Source organism: Pogoniulus pusillus, chromosome 5 (assembly GCF_015220805.1).
Source record: "Pogoniulus pusillus isolate bPogPus1 chromosome 5, bPogPus1.pri, whole genome shotgun sequence".
In the NCBI taxonomy this organism is placed as follows: domain Eukaryota; kingdom Metazoa; phylum Chordata; class Aves; order Piciformes; family Lybiidae; genus Pogoniulus; species Pogoniulus pusillus.
Genome location: NC_087268.1, coordinates 33,300,616 through 33,321,321, shown reverse-complemented (window position 1 = coordinate 33,321,321; position 20,706 = coordinate 33,300,616). Strand labels below are relative to the sequence as shown.

The window sequence follows — 20,706 nt, the reverse complement described above, 5'->3', positions numbered from 1 at the left end:
ATGGCACTAAGTGCCTCAGCCAGGCTTTTCTTGAACACCTCCAGAGACAGTGCCTCTACCACCTCCCTGATGCTATTAACAGTTAGTTTTTAGGTTTATAGTTGACAGCACAAACTTTGCATGCAGCCAAATGCCTCTTTAAGCTCTGCTGAATCGAGTAAGATGTTTCTAAGTTCTCCCATATATATTCACTTTCAAGTTTGACCACGAGGTATCGCAAGATTAGTTTTAACCATTCCAGTTACATCGGAATTCAATTCTGTCACAAGGCTGAACACTTTCTTAACCAAAAGATGCTACCTGTTTAATCAACAGCTTGAAAACACGCTGGAATTAGGGTAGGAAAAAAAAGTAGGCAAAAAGGCTGAAGACATTTGACTGTTCTTAAGTTCCTGCTGACTTTCTCTTTTCAGAAAAATGAAAAGGCAGCAAATTAAATGATGTGACGTTATACAGAAAGACCAACCAATGGAAGAAACCCAGCAGTCTACTGTAGAATAAATAACTCTAGCATTTCCAAAGAAAAGGAAACTGTTTTTAAGGCTCAGTTTTTTATTAGCTAAGGCTAACAAAAAAAAATCCTTAATCTCTAACTGAAGGAGTTACCTCTCGCAACTGCAAGTGATGCTTTCAGATAAAAGTGTGCTTACATTTAACACCTTTCTCTAGAAAGGATGAAGAGTTTACAGAAAACTGAAGAGTATTTTCAAACTATCATAGTAGGACAGACATCCTGATCTGGATTATTTTATTAATTCAAGATACAGTTTGTAGCCAGAAAACAACAGTGTTTATGTGTCTCATGGTAGGACTTATTGAATACCAACAACCATAGGGCTGACTCCTCTAAATACTTTCTCTCATCAGCTTTCCTCTTTCCTAGAGAGCTAGTGCTTACTCCAGCACTAGAAAATGGTCTCTTTCAGTAATAGCTCCTCTGGTTGACAAGATTATCACAGCCTCACTGATAATCAGTCCCAGTGCTGAACCATTCTATCTACTTAGGTAACAACTATCACACAGAGAGTCAAAAGTGGCTAAACATCCTGCTTCCTTCTGACCGAGACAGGCTATGGAGCATTCACAGACCTAGAGGACATGAAAAGATGAAGAGTACCATAGGTACTGGACTGCAGTGGAAGAAGATATCTGCCTGCACTCCAGAGGAATGCCTGCTAATCAGGTAAGCTATGCAGACCTGGGAACTGAGATATTAATAAAATTCCTATGGAACAAATTAGACTGTGTTGAGAGATACTTACATGCAGGAGACCAGAACAAAGCCTACTATGGCTTAATTCCTGAATTAGAACCTCAGCAAGACTGATGAAATACCTAAGGCCTCTGTCTTCAGCTGCATTTTATACACACATGCTTCCTCCAGCATTAGGGAAGGTAATTGTTCAGCTCACTTAGTTCACCACCTGCACTGATTTCAAGTGGTTCTATTATGTGCTAACATACACCAGGGGGAACGTTGCATTCTAACTTAATTTCAATCAGTATGTCAGCCTATGCCAGTTACAACTCAGTGAATACAATCAAACATAGTGGAAATGCAAACATTGTTAAGATTATTCTGAAAAGCAAAGTACTAGGTACAAATGACACATTGTAAACACTAACAGAAGATACATTCATTAATTCCCCCAAAGCTATTATATTTTTTTTCTTTTTGTTATAAAAATAATTGACTGCATATACTAACCAGGCTGGGGCACAGCCAATACTTGAACCATGTATTACATTCAAACAATACTTCTCTTATTCAGTGACAAGGCTTGACTGAGTCTCAACTACTGATAAATAAATCATGAACTTACTTGAACATCTCATTCCTTTCTATAGTGGCAAGCCAGAAGCTGTAAGCATTTGCATAATAATTGCAGGTGCCCCGACCGTGGCATTCAATGAAGGGAGCGCTGCGAAACTCCTCTAGGCAGGAACCAGGAGACGCCAGGGCCTGGCCAGAACCCTCTGCACCAGCGCTGGTGTGCTAGAAAAATGCAAAACCATCAGTCAGAGAAGGATTCTCTGCCTCTTCTGCTACAGCACCTATTTATTCTCTTGCATAAATACTTCTTTGCACGCCTCTCGTCTCTGTTGTGCGCACCTGCTCTTTTGCACCTCAGCTCAAGCAGGAGCAAAGAAGGTGGAGCAGAAGGTCTCCAGCAGTGGCACTGGGTTCTCCTGCTCAATGGCAGCACAAGAGTGTAGCAACACCAGCTCCAGGGCAGCTGATTGCACAGAAATCCTCCAGGACAGTAGGTCCCAAGCTAGCTCTATGTGATTAACAGGCCATGGCTAGCTCTCTGGCCCAGAAGGAATAGAGACTGGTATGATTTATACCTAAATTGCTTAACCCAATTCTTCCTCTACACCACAGTGGCATCTCTCGCTTTAGTGCTAACAGTCCTAGATATATGCTGCTTCTGAGAGCATGCCCAGACCTTGCCTGAGAGTGTTGATGTAAGTAGTGAACTTGACTGGAAGCATGTTAATAACCAACCACTACAGCAGACGGCAGAGTGGCTCTTTCAGGCTACTACTTCTATTTATTTCACTAGCACATAAACCTGAAGAAACTACAAAAAAAGTCAGAAATGCCATTTGAAAACTGCAGGTTTGTTCATACAAAATGGGAAGAGGACAGGCGCCGATATGCTACCACTTTAGGAAGCTACTGCAACACAGATGTAGAAGGACAATGGAAAATTATGCTTATTTTCTCATTTATTCAGCAAGCTGTGTGCATTTCTTGAAAAGTGAACTAATAATTGCTATTGCATCGTTTTCATCTAGTAATTAGCCAGCATCTTTTTGAAGTCACCATAAAGGTTAGAGGTCTAATACCTTCCTAAGCTCTGAAGCAGTATAGTCAGATATTAACTTTCCCAGAGCACAAGCATAGATCAGCTACCTGAAACAAACACTTTTCTTAGATCAGATTATGCCCCGGACCCTCTTACCATGACAAAAGAGTAACCAATCCAAAGTGAACTCCAGCCTTCAGGACACTGTGGTATTTGAATTGTTTGACTGTGAACAGCTATTACCATAGCAGGAGCTTCACACACAGAGCATCTAGAAAGATTAAGATATGAATAAGCTACATGCACTTGGTGAATAAAACTTCTCTTTTTCCAGAAGCTACTTTCTTTAAGGAATCCTGAATTAGAAAATGTTACCTTCAAAAAAAACAAAAGAAAATCAAAATGTTTCATTTAGAAGGAAAAAACAATTGGTTCTTTTTTTTCTCCAACCTCATTTATTTAGGGATAGCTTTACTACTGAGTCTTACTACTATTAGCCTTCCTATGAGCAGAGAGATCTTTTATCTAAATATTCAAATCTATTTATCTTTTTCTTGTCCCACTTGTACTGCAACTTCTAAAAGGGTTCAGTGTCAAGAACATGAGACATAAATAGTCAGACACCATGACTCAGACTACTCAAAGGTGGTCTGCTGTGAGCAGAGACAAGTAACAACCATTCATCACCCCAAACATAGTCCTGAGAAACTTCCAGAGAGAAAGATATCCCTCTGGGAAATGTTTTACAAAGGCAATCACTGCTAATCTAATCTAACACGCTCTTCTTCATGCATTTCCTTCCAAGTGGCCTTTATTTGTATTTGTGGGTCTTCATCTGCAGTAAGAGATGTTAAACAAATTAACCTTAACAATGAACTTGAAAGCAACTCTTCAGAAATCTATGCAGGACCTATCAGTATCTTTTACTTTTGATAATTCACTGCATCTCAGAACTACTGAATAATCCAGTGACCAATTATGTCTTCGCAGGAGAATCATAAACAAAATAGTTGGACTGGAATTTTAATATGGGAGCTGGTAACAGGAAATTTGGTAGATATAATCCATTTTTTTCTTGTACAACTCCTAAATTGGCTATTGCAGTTAGCAGTGACAAAAATGATTCAAAAGAGCTAGTGAGAATTAAACTCTGATTTCTATCATCAGAGTAGTGAAAAGAATCAAGTACAAAATGGATTAAGTTGGATTCTGGAAAATGCACAGAAGCAAAGGAATTCAGAATGAAAGCCTCTATTTCTGACTTGTGCAGACTGCTTTCATACCTATTGCCTTCATCTCTAGTGCAGAACAAGACAGTTATTTCAAGAAACACATCAATGAAAGAGTAAGATAAAAGAACATAAAGTTGCCTCTATTCTTGGAGTTCTGCTTTGCTACAAGAGATTTCTGGTATTTCAGTGGAAGGCCTTACATGAAAAGAAGTCCTATGACCCAAGGCAGCAAGTGAACTTCTACGCCTATTCAACTTTTGGGCAGGGAAAACTGTTGGTTTAAAAGCCTCAAGTAATAAAATAAATTGAAAGAACACTCTTCTCAGATTAATTGCTGGTCTCCAGGAAAAAAAAAAAAGTGCATTACAATTATTTCACTCTCTGTTATGTCTAAAAGGAGAAAAACACACACACACAACATATATATTTATATATACACCTCCATGGTGCAGAAACTACTATACAAGCATAACCTAAGGCAAAAGCGTGTCCTGAGCAACTTTCAACAGTGGCTGCTAAGGGTTATTTTGCACGCCTGATGGATGGCATAGAAGGAACATGAATATCAGAGGCTGATTGTTTGAATTTCTCTGAAAGTCAAGCCCCTTCCATTCACACCTAATGAACAACCACAAAAGACCAACCGAAAAATACAGATCAGGAAGAGCTGATACAGATTAGAAGCAACAACGAGAATCACTGTAATACCTATATCTAATGATTATGTTGTGTTATTTCAGTTGGAGATTGTCTTGTCTATCTAACAACTTGCTCACGCTTCTGCCTTCAGCCCTGGGCATATTATGGCAAGATGGTTCTTGCTAGTGGCCTTAACATTTAAAATGGACCAAAAGGTCAATATTCTGGATTGATGCAGAACACTTATAGCTGATAAGTGCCACGCTTTGTGCTAGCTGAGAATCTGGAGTTATTAAGAAATTGATTTTGCAACTGTGTTCTTTGGTTTGGACAATAATGGCTGTATTCAAGCAGTATGTTCAAAACAATGGAAGAAACCCAGCAGTCTACTGTACAATAAATAATGCTACCATTTTCAAACAAAAGGAAACTGAGCTTCTAAAATGCCTCTAGCTAAGGATAATAAAAAAACCCCAAACAACAAACAACAATAAAACCAACCAAACAACAAACAAACAAAACACCCTAACATCACAGAAGAACTGTTCTGGACAAGAAGTGTGACTACATTCAAAACTTCTTCCTTCTTCAAAGTAAATGAGTTTTTGCAAAACATCATTTCAGGGTAAAACTTTTTGTTTCAATCAGACTTAAAAGAGACTATTTGCTTGGATTTCCCCCTAGATGAATTCATTTTTGATCAAAGTCTAAACTGAAAACATTCACACATGGAAACATCACATTCAAACAACTCAAACTATTTATTGAAAGTCAGGAAAAAAAAAACCAAAAAGCAAACACCCATACTAAAAGCCTTTTCCAAACAAAAAAGTACCATACTCATTTTTCACACGCTTCTTCATTTTACAAACACAGCAAAATTGAAACCATACCTGCTGATGAAGGGTCTGATATTATCACCAGTGATAGGAGCCATACTCATTGGCATGGGTTCAGGAGTTGACAGCCAGTAGGAGTAGTCATTCCTTGATGCAAAGTTACACACGTTGTTGATATTGCAGAATAAGAAAGGCATGGTACTAAATTTACGAAGACAGCTTCCTGCCGTGCCTGAAATGTTAAGTGAAAGGTTACTTGCTAATCCACTCTGCTAAGCCATTGCCAACTGCCAAACAAATACTTCCAGGAACAGCTAAAAGGCAGATGCCACCTGCTCTGGAAGGTCCAATTCTCTCAGAGGATGTGACTTCTCTTAGCTCTATAAGGAAGTAAAAGGGCAGTGCATGAGTAGCCCAGTCTTGCCTATTATGGAATAACTTAGGTTGGAATAGATGTCTGTCTAGAGGCCATTTATCCTAACCTCCTGCCTGTTTAATCAGGTCGCTTGTGTCCTTTACTAGTTGAGTTTTGAGTATGTCCAAAGGCAGAGATTCAACAATCTCTCTGAGGTCTCATCCCAGTGTTTGAGCATCAGGTAAAAGAGGTTTTCTTTTTGTTTAACTGCTCTATATATTATACTTGTGTCTACTGCTTCTTCTGAGAGGCGTTTGGCTTCTTCTCTGCCCTACAGTCGGCAATAAATACCTCCCTGTTGAGGCTGAGAAAATCCAGGTCATTCAGACTGTTCAGATTCCACTAGTCATTTCAGTGGCTGATGTATTCACTGTGGTACAGCAACATCTTCCTTGTTCTGGGAGGCCCATGTCTGAGCACAATATAGCAACTGTAGTCTCACAACTACCAAAGTGAGGGGAAGAACCTCTTCCTGCTGTTTACACTTTTGCCACAGGAGCCCAATAGGCTTGGCAATGGAGAATGGGGTAGATGTTGCAAGGGGACGTGGCTAACTCATGTTCATTGTTGCTCACCTGCACTGGCAGGTCCTTTTCTGCAAAGCAGCTTTCTAGTAGTTTGTAGTGGTGCTACTGGAAATGTGTCAGTCCACCACTTGTTTGCTGCATGAGGTTATTTCACTCTAGATATACTCCTTTGCATTTGCCTTTTCAAGGCCTCTGACACTGTCTGCCATAGCAAACTCTTGGCAAAGCTGGCAGCCCCTGGCTTGGATTGAGGCACTCCATGCTGGGTTAACAACTGGTTGGATGGCCAGGCCCAGAGAATGGTGGTGAATGGTGCCACATCCAGTTGGCAGCCAGTGACTAGTGATGTCCCTCAGGGATCACTGCTGGGCTCAGTCCTGTTTAATATCTTCATGAATGATCTGGATGAGGGGATTGAGTCCACCATCAGTAAGTTTGCAGATGACACCAACTTGGGAGCATGTGTCAATCTGTTAGAGGGTAGAACGGCTCTTCAGAGAGACCTGGACAGGCTGGATAGATGGGCACAGTCCAATGCCATGAGTTTTAACAAGTCCAAGTGCCAGGTTCCACAGGTTGGTCACAACAACTCCATGCAGCACTACAGGCTGGGGACAGAGTGGCTGGAAAGCAGCCAAGCAGGGAGGGACCTGGGGGTACTGGCCGACAGCTGAGTGAACATGAGCCTGCAGTGTGCTCAGGCTGCCAAGGGGGCCAATGGCATCCTGGCCTGTATCAGAAACAGTGTGGCTGTATCAGGTGTTAGGTGAGAGATTGGACTCGATGATCCTGAAGGTCTTTTCCCACCTGGTTAATTCTGCAATTCTGTGACTCTGTGTGATTACTACATCAGATTCTTCACAGCTCTCTCCTAAGCTTGGCTGAGTCCCTCTGAACAGCAGCTGTGTCAACTAGGGAATCAGCCATTTCTCCTACTCTGGCCTTACTCACAACCTTGCTGAGAGTGCACACTACCACATCACCCAAGCCATGAATAAATTCATCAAACAGTACTGGCTTAGTACTAATTCCTGAGGGATATGCCTAAACAACAACCACCAGTCAGACTGCACATCTAATCACCAGTGGATGCACCAATTTCCCACTCATCTTATCATCTACTTAGCCAGCCCACATCTTACTGATCCGACTGCAAAAATACAAACGGCGACGATGCCAAAGGTTCTGATAAAGACTTCCTTAAATAAACCGGCACCGTTTCCACTATACTCCAAGCAACTACTTGTACCAACCTAGAAGGCATAATAAAACACCAGCTAGCCAAGAATAATTAACACAGGCTTATGTAACACAGTTCTGCAAATAAGGGAAACATTTGGTTTACAATGAATTCTAACATTGTTTCTACTTACCCAGATCTTGGCCATGTGCTCTTTCGTTGCCTTGTACATAAAGCAAGGAGTAGCCATGGTAAATCAGCCTTGTTCCAAACGGACATGATGGTTCCTCAGTGGTTTGACTGTGTCTGGTAACAAGGAAGCCATGAGCAACAGATGGTGCACCAGGTGGGCCCATAGCCCCAGGCAAACCTTCAGGGCCAGGTGGACCAGGGAATCCTCTGGGCCCTACAACACAGAGAATCTCCTTTTATCTCTAAGGACAGCACTCTGCCTATATAACTGAAGAACTGAAATTAGACACATTAACATCTAATCTCCTTTTATTTTTCTAGGAAGCATTCAAGTCTTTGAAGAACTCAAGGGTTTACCTGGAGGACCGTAAGGACCAGCTTCTCCTTTTTGCCCAGGTGTGCCATCAAACCCTGGACTACCAGGTGGTCCAGGTATACCTGGGGGTCCTGTCACTCCTGTTGTAAAAAAAAGGAATGGTTATTACTGGCTACTACTTCATTTTAGTTCTGACTTCTTGGCTTGTAATACAATATGGCACCGGCATACCTCAGCATAAACTGAGCTCCTGCAGATTCAGTGCACCTATTTCAATACCGAGAGCACATATGTGGGTTACTGCAGGTGAAGTGATTATAGTAGAGAAGATTAGAGAGCTAAGCAGAGGGTGGGCTTCTAAAATGTCTTATATTCACCTGGAATATGAATAGGAAGGGCAGCAATCTCCTCCCTCTCTGTTTGCCATATGACTCAATCAAAAGTAGACCATAAAACAGTAGGGTCATGAAGAGTGGGAAAACCAATACTCTCTTAGCTCCTAAAAGTCTTCTAGTGCCTAGTCTACCATCACTCTATTTTTACATTACTTAAAACTTATTTCTACTGAAAAGTTAGAAACTCTCACCTTGCTGTCCTTTGGGACCTTGAAGTCCTGGGAATCCTTTGAGACCAGCTGGTCCTACAGGGCCAGGTAAGCCAGGATCACCTTTAACAAGCTGAAATGCACCTGGTGGGCCTGGTGGGCCTTGTAAACCTGGCAGAATTAACAGATGAAATCAGCAACATATTTAGTATTGCACAACAGAAAAATTGAGAAAACAATTTAAATACTCAGAGAACAGAGTCTACAGCTAAATGTATCCAAGACATTCTACATGCACTGACAAGGGTCATACCTGTCAAGAAGTCAAACCCAAAATTGACTCAGGGTAGAAGACAGCAGGTTCCAGACACAATAGAAGAAATAGCCTGGGTTGTGCCTTTACCACTGACTAAGCCTCTAGTAACACCTAAGCAGCTAAGCATGTTGCTGCTGAAAACCACATTGCCACCTCCCACATTCCTATCTCCAGCCAGACAGGACAGAGGAGGCCCACAGATGTGTAGCTCTAACCAGAAGCACTGAAACCAGAAGGTGTAAATAGGGAGCTGCATCCACTTGGGGTGGCACTAGTAGTTTTTGCAAGAGTCTGCTGGTTAGAGATGCACACCCTGCAGTTATCAGGCTGCCTGCTCTGCTCACCAGCAGCCCCTATGGTCTCGCTGATGAAATGATGGCTATGCAAGTCTACTCAGAAGCTTGACAGGGAATTAGAAGGATGACACCTTTCAAAAGAATTATTTTTTAAACAAACTGTATGCTGGCTGTGACCTGCTGAACGAAAATGGCATACACAAGTGCAGCTGAAACCCAAATGGAAGGACTACAGCCTATCTATGCAGACATCTCCACCCAAACAGACCTCTAAAGGACTCAAATAGATGTCCAGACCTTAGGCTGCATGAACTGCTCTCACTGAGTTTGTGGATGATAACAAGATGAGTGGTGTAACCAATTGTTAGATGCCATCCAGAGAGACCTTGACATGCTTAAGTGGTCCAGTGTGAACATCATGAAGCTGATGGCCAAGTTCAAGGACCTGGGCCAGAGCAATCTTCAATATCAGTACAGACAAGGGGATGAATGGATTGAGAACAGCCATGCAGAGAAGGACTTGAGGATACAGATAGATGAAAATTTGGATATGAACCAGAAAGTCCTATTCTGGGCTACATGAAGTGTGGCATCAAGTGGAGAGAGGTGATTCTGCTCCTCTGCTCTCAAAAGACTACATGGAGGACTATGTTTGCAATAAAGACATGGACCTATTCGAGTGAGTCCAGGAGGGCCACAGGAAGGATTAGAGGGCTAGAAAACATCTCCCACAAAAAAAAGGCTGAGGTAATTAGGATTGCTCAGCCTAGAGGGCAGAAGGTTCCAGGGAAACCACACTGTACACTCCTGTTGTTTAGAAGAAGCTTATATGAAAGACAGAGACTTTTTACCATGGTCTGTAGTGATATGACAAAGGGCAGTGATTTTAAACAAAAAGAGGGCAGATTTAGACTAGACTTCTGGAAGATTTTTTTTTTTTTTTAAGTGAGGGTGGACATTGGAACAGGTTGCCCAATGAAGCTGTGGATGGATGCCCCATCCTTGGAAACGCTCAAAGTTGGGCCAGATGTGGCTGTGAATAACCTGATCCAGTGAAAGATATCTCTGCTGATGGCAGAGGAGTTGAACTAGAGGATCTCTAAAGGTCCCTTCCAACCCAAACCATTTTCTGGTTCTGTGACTGTAGGACACCACTTAAAGATTCTAATGACAGAACTTCATTAATGATCTTTCAGAGCAGGAGATAAATACATTCATTCTCTATCCAACATTCCAATGTATCTGGACATTCAGATGATAATATTATATCTGTTTCCTTGTACCTTTCTACACCGAATAAAAGGGACAGGGAGATGTCCATTGATTAGTCACAAATAACCATTTGGGGAAAAAAATGCAAGTCTTTATATAATACCTTTAGATCCAGGAAGACCTTGATCACCTCGCTCACCCTTAAGGCCTGGGAAGCCAGGAGACCCTTTTGGACCTGAAATCCAAAGAAATATTTACATGAACATTCAGTAACTTTTTGATATAGAAGGACACGTGCAGAATAGCCATATCAAACCCCATGAGCATTTAAGGGTCTTTTGAATGTTTGGAAGAACAAGATACAAAGAACAGTACTGTCACCAAAAAAAAAAAAAGACTGAAAACAAGTGTTTCTTATCTTAATTAATAATTCTCTTTCTCCAAATTACCAGAATATTTTTGTCCTATGAATAACTGCATTTTTAATGCACATGGTGTTTTCCTGCATATGATGGTGACAGTAGCAGCAATTTAGTCAACAATGGAGACATACTGAGCCCATGTTTCCTCAAATGTGGCTGTAATATTTGCCTTTCTAGTTCTCAAGAAAATCTTGATGACTCTTGACTGGTAATATCTAACCAACTTATTTTATAACTACCTTTTAAAGCAAGTGCAAGACAACAGACAAAAACCTTAAGAAAAATCTCAATGTTCCTGTCTGCTTTTTGATGCAGCTTTCAATGCCCTGTTTCAACAGTTTGTGACAGAGTCAACATTCCTTGAGCATTTTTTTTTGAGAGATGGAGGATATAAAAGAGGCATTCTGGTATACCTTTTAGGAATACAGTAAATTTTCTTCTCACCTGGAACACCTGGAACTCCTGGAGGTCCCAAATCACCTTTTGGACCAACATCTCCTGGTAAACCAGGACTACCCTGTATAAAAGAAAATGTGAAGCATAGTTAGCCTACACTACTACAATGGCTCTTAAACAGGCTGTATTTTTTTGCAGACCTATGCTAAAAAAAAGAGAGAGAGAAAAGGCACTAAGTTTAAGATATGGTTATTCTCTACCACAAATAGATGAGAAGCTTCTCTTATAGGAGCAAGTGTGATGCCTTGTTCTTACTCAACTATTTTTTTGCCTTGCCAAGATACTAGATCAGAATAAGGTCTTGCTAATAGTATAGCTAATAAAAAGGTTATTACACAATATCATTATAAAAAACATCATTAAGCACACAAATATCAGCAAATACTAATTTCAATGCAGCCCCAGAAGATGATTTAGATAATTAAACTTCTTTTAATAGATAACTGAACTTCTACATTCACTTGTGGAATGAAATGTGTTCAACAGTTTACAGTCCTTTGAAGATTTTTGTTTCTTTCAACAGGGCTAAAATACTCAAGGACTTAAATACTTTAAACACAACGCAAACTCCTCCTTCTACCTTCACTACTATAAACTATGCTTCTGAAATTAATGGTAACAATTGTAGCTTCACTGCAAGGAAAAGCAAGCTCAGACTTCAAAAGACACTGTAAAGGGTCATCTTAATGACTGCCAATTTCCTTTTCTTGTTTGTTGCAAAAAAAAAAATAGTATGTGAAGTTTAGAGTTTCTCCCTAATTCCTGACTTCAAAGTAGAAGAAATTAGTAAGCTCAGAAATGGATGTCTGCAGTGAGAATTCCAAAATTACACCAAAAAAACACTATCCTTGGTGTAATGAGGAAGGTGATAATGAAGAAAGGTTTCACATATTCACAGTATGCAGGATTGTTTAAAGAAATGGCCCTCTCTTCTTATCATTAGATCTTGCTCAGAACCACCGGGCTAACATTCATTCAGAAGACAGTCATGGGTCAGATAAAATCATTAAGAAGGGCTTTAAAATAATTTTTAAAAATTATAATAACAAACCAGAAAGATTTATGAGTAGTTTACTGGAAGGTGTCCATCAAAATACTTTTTCCACAGCAGCACTCGGTTTCATAAACTATTTTTTTTTAACTTCCCATCAGACATAGCTTGGCAAACAACATTTTGTTTTGGAACTCTTCCAAACAAATCAAAACTATTTCAGTTCATTAAAATGATGAAAGTGTTTATCATTTCATAGATAAAATCAACTGGATTTGTATTTCATAGTCTGAGACGTGCATTCACTCTTTTTGGATAGGAGTTTTGGGCAGGCTGTGTTACCCACATAACAAAAACTCCTTTCTGAATCAGATCACAATGTACCTGGTGACCTGCATGAGCAACTGAGCTGTAATCAAGGCAGAAACCTGTCACATAGAGGAAGATGAAGACATTAGAAACTCATCTTAGTATGTATCACATGAGGAAGTTTAATATTGAATTAACTCACTGCAGCATTTCACACTAAATTAACAACCCAGTGCTAAGCATTGTGACTCAAGGACAGGAAAACATTTCCTTCTGACTGAAGACAGGAAATCAAAATCTTCTAGCATTTTGTATGCTTGGAAAAACAATCTTAAACTGGAATATCAACTTGTGAAAAGCTTTAGAATTTCCTGTGGTATAGAAATGTAGCATTCTGCAGGAGTATTGTAGGTTCTTGAACTAGGGAAAACTATATTAGAATGTTATATTAAAACATTACCTTCAAAGCTGATGTAATATGATGTATTATATGATGGTAAGATAAAAAGACATAGCCAAGCTCCTGTGTCAGGATACTGAAGTAAAATCCTTAATGTCTTTGTGAAGTGACTCCTGGATGCAGCAAAGGATCCAGTAGGTCTTTGTGTAATCAAGAATAATGTGGACCTCTTAAGTGCACTATCACTATTCTGGTTTTCACATTAGAATCATAGAATCATAGAATCAACCAGGTTGGAAGAGACCTCCAAGATCATCCAGTCCAACCTAGCACCCAGCCCTATCCAATCAACCAGACCATGGCACTAAGTGCCTCATCCAGGCTTTTCTTGAAGACCCCCAGGGACGGTGCCTCCACCACCTCCCTGGGCAGCCCATTCCAATGGGAAATCACTCTCTCTGGGAAGAACTTCTTCCTAATATCCAGCCTAGACCTACCCTGGCACAACTTGAGACTGTGTCCCCTTGTTCTATTGCTGGTTGCCTGGGAGAAGAGGTCACCCCCCACCTGGCTACAATGCCCCTTCAGGCAGTTGTAGACAGTAATAAGATCACCCCTGAGCCGCCTCCTCCTCTCCAGGCTAAACAACCCCAGCTCCCTCAACCTCTCCTCATAGGATTTGTGCTCCAGGCCCCTCACCAGCTTTGTTGCCCTTCTCTGGACATGTTCCAGCACCTCAACATCTTTCTTGAATTGAGGGGCCCAGAACTGGACACAGGAGTCAAGGTGTGGCCTGACCAGTGCTGAGTACAGGGGAAGAATAACCTCCCTTGTCCTACTGGCCACACTGTTCCTGATGCAGGCCAGGAACTTATTCATGAGTCTTCCTTCCTTCTATATGCTAGGAAATGTTGAGTTCATTCCTTCTTCAACAACAACAGCAACAACAACAACAACAACAACAATAATAATAATAATAATAATAACTGTTATTATTATTATTATTTTCTTAGTAGGAAAGGGGAAATAAAAAGCTAAAATATAGAGTGCATTCTTCAATGTAGAATAAAGGCAGCAGGCATTCTGAGAGAAAAAATAGAGAAGCCCAACTATTTTGCATGAGTGTTGTCCTTTTCTACCTAATTCTCCCTAATACACAGAAAAGGGCTCTTTTTAGACCAGGGTAAATGAATACTATATGACAGCAACGTGTTAAGAGCATTGCCTGTTTGTATTTCTACATCAGCAACTATATTTCATCACTGACAGTACATTTTATTTGAAAGGTTTCATAACAAAACCCAACAGATCAGGTATTTTCAGAAGGCAATTTATTATGAAATATGAAACCTTTAAAATTAACCACTAATGTATTTGCAGGATTTATGGATGTGCTGCAGCCATCCTGCACCATTAATACACTGTAAATTATATTCTGGGTGTTGTATGTTAGCACTCACTATCTATAAATGTCTAATAAGTTCATTAGCTCAATGGAGCTTATTTGTGGGCAGGCATTAAAAGGAGAGAACTGAAATGTTTTCAAGCTGACTCTACACCATCCACAGTGAGTTCAAAAGCACTTTGAGCATACAGTATCGTTATTTTGATGAGGAAAAACTATGATTAATATAGTTGTTAATTACAACCAGCTTTCAGCAAATCTGGAGCACACTGAAAGTAACTTACTGCCAGTCCCTGGAAACCTGGATCACCTTTGACTCCTGGGCTCCCAGGAGCCCCAGGCCAGCCATTGCTTCCCTGCTCTCCTTTGGCCCCTTTCAGACCTGGAGGTCCTGGTGGCCCTGGTGGCCCAGGTAAACCTACAAATCAGAAGAGATTATTTAGTGGCAAGGTTTGTCCAGAGCAGTACCTGATGCAGGAGTTGTCCTGGCTCAATCTACAGAGGGACATAGCCAAAGTAATTACTGTAGTAACATCTCAAGAAACTAAATAGGAGAATCTGTGGCAGAGAGGCCCATATGACTCTCCATCTGACTGGAGATCTATCATTCATCAGCCTGTGGCTGATGGAAAATAATAGAGTTCTCTACATGTGCAGAACAAATAGATGTTATGGTAACAGGTATGGATGTGTCAGAGACACATTTCATCTTTGCTCTACGCTCCTCCTTAGCCCCTAGTACAGGGCCACTGCTAAAGAAAAGGCCACATTAGGTTATTTTTAAATATATTCACACTCCAAGACATGGGAACACACCATTAAGGTTGCCTCAGAACAGTAACACCAGCTTTCCTGTAGGCCCCCTTCAGGTATTGGAAGGCCACAATAGGGTCTGCCTTGGAGTCTTCGCTTCTCCAAACTGAACAACCTCAACTCTCAGTCTGTCCTCATAGGAGAGGTGCTCCAGCCCTCTGAGCATCCTCATGGTGCTTCTCTGGACATGTTCCAGTACATCCAGATCTTTCTTGTAATAGGGGCTCCAGAACTAGACACAGTACTCCAGGTGGGGTCTCACAAGAGCAGCGTAGAGGGGGAGAATCATCCCTCTCAACCTGCTGGCCACACTTTTCTTGATGCAGCCCAGGATATTGTTGACTTTCTGGGCTCCAAGTGTACACTGGCAGCTCATATTGAGCTTCTCATCTACCAGCACTCCCAAGTCCTCTCCTTCAGAGCTGCTCTCAAGCCAGTCACTGCCCAGCCTAGATCAGTGCCTGGGATCACCCCAACCCAGATGCTGGACCCTACACTTGGTCTTGTTGAACATCATGAGGTTGGCATGGGCCCACCTCTCCCTGATCTCTGAAATGATGATGAACAGGGATATGTGATATTAGTAATATTATTAATTAACTAGGTGATCTTTAATTAATAGCAATACATTGATACTAAATATAAAGACTTACCTGGATGGCCAGGTTGGCCTTGGGGTCCTCTGTCTCCTTTAGGGCCTTCAATTGCACTTCCTGGTAGGCCAGGAAGACCTTGGCTGCCCTTAGGGCCTGGTGGACCAGCATATCCTGGTTCTCCTTTGAGACCTGGGATCCCTGGACTTCCCGGGGATCCGGGAAAACCCACATCACCTTTCACACCTAAGTGTGGAAAGAATCCCCAGAACATGATTAGGAAAACAACCAGTGAAACCTTCTGCCTTTACCTACTACATCAAGCTTTCTTCCTTAAGGAAACACTGATCTTGCCCTTACCCATTTTGCATTAAAATGAAAAACTTTATGAACAGTGCATTATTTTCCATATAACGACATAAATGATGAGAAACAGACTAGTTTGACTGACATAACTTTCCTTAGATAAACTGATCACTGGGCTATTCTAATTCACTCTAAAAAACAGATGACCACTCAGCATCCCTCTCTCAGTCCTTCCACAAGGACTGTAAAGCCCCCAAACCCTTGCTCCATTATAACTCATTGTCATATCTAATAAATGAATGCTTTTGCTTGATGAAAGGACCCACTCCTGCAGAAAAAGGAATTACTATTTTTTTACTAAGATCTAGATTTAAGCACTTAGTAATTACTTTCATGCTTGCACAGTTAGTTAATATTTGCAATTCAGTCAAATTTTAGATCATGATTTGGAAATAAGAGTATAGGTTAGCTGGTATAAGTATACTAAGAAGACCAATAAAATGCATAAAGGACACTATCCTTGGCTCTTTGCCTAAACAGATGATGGTCTTTAAATCCTGGGCTTGGAACACAAATCATGTCAGTTGCATACCTATTTTTAAACCACATATTTTTTAACGAGCTATGCTGAAAAAATGAGAGAGATGGTTGAGATGGGAAAAGTGTTCCAGGATTTTACATGCCTTACTGAGCTGTGATTAGAAATTTTGCTCATTAAAATAAGTTCTCTAATATTAGGGCTTTCTCAGCAATCTAATGATTGTTAATTACTATAAGATAGTAAACAAAAGAGATGCAGAAATTCTGGTTTATCACTTTGGATTATCCACACAAATTTCCTCTATTTCTAGGATGACTGAGTGAGGTAGGATGGCACATTCATTTCACGGATGGACTAGTTGAACCTCTTTGGCTTTCTAGATATTTAAAATTGAAAAAATCTTTAATTGTACAAAATTTCCTTTATAAGCAGCAGGTTTTTTATTTCTTCACTACTGTTATCTATTGCAGTCATGAAACAGAGCATGGCGCATCACAGACACACTGAACAAGCACCGACTCAAGCAAATGAAGCACTACACCAGGGTGTAGTGACACACTTTGCAAAGACCACAAAAGGTCTTGAAATTGTTCATAGTTATGTGCCCATACCCAAACTAGTAAGTCCTGAGTCAGGGTAACAACAGTTTTCAGTAAGATTTCATCAGGCCCCCGTTGTCCTTTGTATTTCTACACCACACTGAGCTACTGAGAGTAAGTATTTAAGAAATGAGTAGAATTGCACTTGGGTTGCACAACAGACTCAGGTAAAATCATTACGGCGGTATCCTGGTGACAAATCTACTATCCTTAGCTGACTGGTGAACAAAACCTCACTAGACTTTGATTCTTGCAAAATTAGTAGAAAACCAGAACTCCTTGGAGTCAAAAGCACAGCACACAAATATGGGAGTTATTTATATTACCTCATCACAGCACAGCTTGCAGTAAATTCCACACTATGAATAATTACCTATTTTAGGGCATATCTAACTCATGTCCAAGATGCTGCCACTGTAACAGAAATTAGTAATTGAGCCTCTCAGAGTTTCTGCCTGCTCTGAAAAGGTATAGCATGTAAAAGAATGAAGCAGAAAGTATGTCTGAATTACAGTTATGTCTACACTGTGTTGGGAGGGAGGTTTGCTGCACGTTTAGAGAAGTATTTTACCTTTATCTCCTTTTGCACCAGGAAATCCTGGAAATCCTCTACCTGGAAGACCTGTAACATAGAAGCAGCTAAAAATTAGAAGATGGGACTGTACTTAAATTTAACCTCTAATAAACAAAACTCTGTTAAGATTTTATATTTATTTACTTAAATAAATGCTTTATGCAAAAGTTCTTCAAGGCTGCAACTGTCTTTGTTATGTACTGATATTATATCTGGCACAATTAGTTCTGTACGACTGAAAATGCTACCCTATGAAAAAAGGCAGCCTGTGCCATTATTTCACAACTAAGCTGGAAAATGGAACATACTCCAAAACATGCCGATTCTTTGAAGTATTGCCAGCTTTTATGAAATATTTTTTTTCAAGATTAAACAAAGTTGCTTGTCGAAATGATGAGTTTTACAATGAGGGTTGATAGTCATTAGTTTGCAAGACACTACACAGACTTTATTTTCTAAGGTTCCATCCAAAGTATCTCAAATGGAGCAGACTCCTCTATCAGTTACTTCTGTGTAGGCCTGTTCTTGTGCAGCTTCATACCCTATAAAATTAATATGTCAGTCACAGTACCTTGTTCACCCTTTGCACCCGCTGCACCTGGAATCCCATCATAACCTGGTTCACCCTTCTGTCCAATGGAACCAGTAGGACCCGGATCACCAGGTTCACCTGAAAAAACATTGCCATTTTCATTTCACCTATGAATCATTAAACTTTATTTCTATTTTCTTAATTTTTATTTTACACATATTTTTAGGGTTTTTTTCCCCTGTAAAGAAAAGCTTAACTTAAGCTTTTGCTCTCACAGAGACCAAGCGGATATTGCGCAATGACTTCAGAGTGACTTCTCTCTGAGATTACTTCTGAATTAAATCAGTGTGAGATAGGTTTTACAGATTTTGGCACAGCTGTGCAGGAACTCCAGCAAAGACTTGTGAATAGCACAGGCCACTGTCCAATGAGATCAAATTATATATCACTGAATAGTTTCAGTTGAGAAACTGAGTCCAGCCGTTATCTAACTCTACCAAGACTGGTGCTATACCCTTAGCACCACATCTATTCATCTTCTAAACACCTCAAGGGATGGTGAGTCAAGCAACCCCTTGAGGAGCCTATTCAAGAGTTTGACATCCCTTTTGGTGAAGAAGTTTCTTCTAAGAGCCAGTCTAAACCTGCTCTGGTACAACTTGAGGCCATTTCCTCTCATGCTAGCAGCTGCTATTAGGGTGAAGAGAAGAAACGCTCTTTCACTAGAACCTCTTTTCAGGTAGTTGTAGAGAGGAAAAAGGTCTCCTTTCAGCCTCTTTTCCTCCAGACTAAACAGCCCCAGTTCCCTCAGTCATTCCTCAGAAGACTTGTCCTCCAGACTCTTGTTGCTATATTCTGGACCCATTCCCATCAGTGTCTCTCTTGTAGTGAGAGTCCCAAAACTGAATACTGTATTTGAGGTGTGGCCTCACCAATGCTGAGTACATGGGGAGAGTCATTTCCCAGGTACTGCTGGTCACACCATTCCTGCATGTGTCCTGAAGCCAGTAATCTAAGAACACAGAGCTCCAAGCTCAAACATGTTGTCATAATGGCAACAGATTCACTTTCCTCTCTACTCTATATCCTCTCTAACATCTGTGCTAACATGCTGGTTCAGGTTTCAAAACAACTTAATTGTTGCTGTAGCCACTAGTTCTGTTGTCTGTTAATTCTAAAACAATAAAGTCTTGTGGAAGGTGGTAAAAACCTTTTCTGCCAACAGAAGAACTATTAGCCTCACACTACACAGACTCAGATTTACCTGTGAAACAGCACTGTCTGGTTTCGCTTATGAAATGCACGAATGTACCAGGAAATATCTAAGCCAAAATGAATGTGGAATGCCACAGCATTTGTTTTAGCTGCTGCCTGGAGGTGAACAACACTTGAAACAGCATCTGGTGCTTTGTTTTTTTTCCTACCTGGTTCTCCTTTTAAACCCGGAATGCCACTCAAGCCAGGAAGTCCTTTTTCACCCTTTTCTCCATGCCGACCAGGGCTCCCTAAGGAAAGGAAGAAGACAGGAGTTTACATGTGGGATATCTGCTGCAAGTTCCACATTCATTTTTCACTGTAATTTCTGTTTCATCAAAGCATCAACACTTGCCTGGAAATCCTGCCATGCCAGGGGATCCTTTGGGACCTGGAGCACCTGGCAGTCCTGGAATTCCTGTGCTGCCCTTTTCACCCTTATCTCCTGATAAACCTGGACTACCAGTTCTTCCTGGCTCTCCCTAGAAGCAGCAGCATACGTTATAACATCCACACATCAATTCTGAAACAGCTTTTTCTGTTTGCAGCGTTAGATGTCACCCCTCTTATCCATCAGACATGAAAAGTTCCATTCTTTTTCTATTTAGAAATAAAGCAATTAGTCACTAAATTATGCTACTAGAGTTCTTGACTTTTCCAGCAATTGCTAATACCTACATATGAAAATGAGTAGCTTTCTATCCATTACTGTGACAGCTTTTACAAAGTCTTTTCCAAATGAGCTTCTTAAGTTACTTATTACATTTAATCATCTTCAAAAAAAATTTTTTTTTAATGTCTTCATCAACTTTGCTACCAGATGAATCTTTACTTATAAATTCATGATTACTGTCATTGTATAGCTAGGAAAAGGAATGTGAAACAAATGACAATTCTATCAGAATCCTACTAGAGATTAAATTACAGATGGTATTAATACAGTTCTCTTTTCAGATACATCTCAGCATGTTATATACATATATATATATT

The 20,706-nt window shown here is 40.5% G+C and overlaps 1 protein-coding gene across 1 annotated transcript in view; it reads right to left on the bottom strand.

Annotated features, from left to right (window-relative positions):
• COL4A1 (collagen type IV alpha 1 chain) overlaps positions 1–20,706 on the bottom strand; it is a 149,164-nt gene that overhangs the window by 3,167 nt on the left and 125,291 nt on the right. The window contains exons 38-51 of the mRNA XM_064143765.1: positions 20,068–20,198; positions 19,887–19,963; positions 18,502–18,600; positions 17,928–17,978; positions 15,971–16,156; positions 14,789–14,922; positions 11,388–11,460; positions 10,685–10,756; positions 8,740–8,868; positions 8,195–8,293; positions 7,839–8,051; positions 5,578–5,755; positions 2,970–3,084; positions 1,824–1,996 (exon numbers count right to left, since the gene is read on the bottom strand). Coding sequence (XP_063999835.1) covers positions 1,824–1,996; positions 2,970–3,084; positions 5,578–5,755; positions 7,839–8,051; positions 8,195–8,293; positions 8,740–8,868; positions 10,685–10,756; positions 11,388–11,460; positions 14,789–14,922; positions 15,971–16,156; positions 17,928–17,978; positions 18,502–18,600; positions 19,887–19,963; positions 20,068–20,198 — 1,730 coding nt within the window. The remainder of the gene's footprint in view (positions 1–1,823; positions 1,997–2,969; positions 3,085–5,577; positions 5,756–7,838; positions 8,052–8,194; positions 8,294–8,739; positions 8,869–10,684; positions 10,757–11,387; positions 11,461–14,788; positions 14,923–15,970; positions 16,157–17,927; positions 17,979–18,501; positions 18,601–19,886; positions 19,964–20,067; positions 20,199–20,706) is intronic.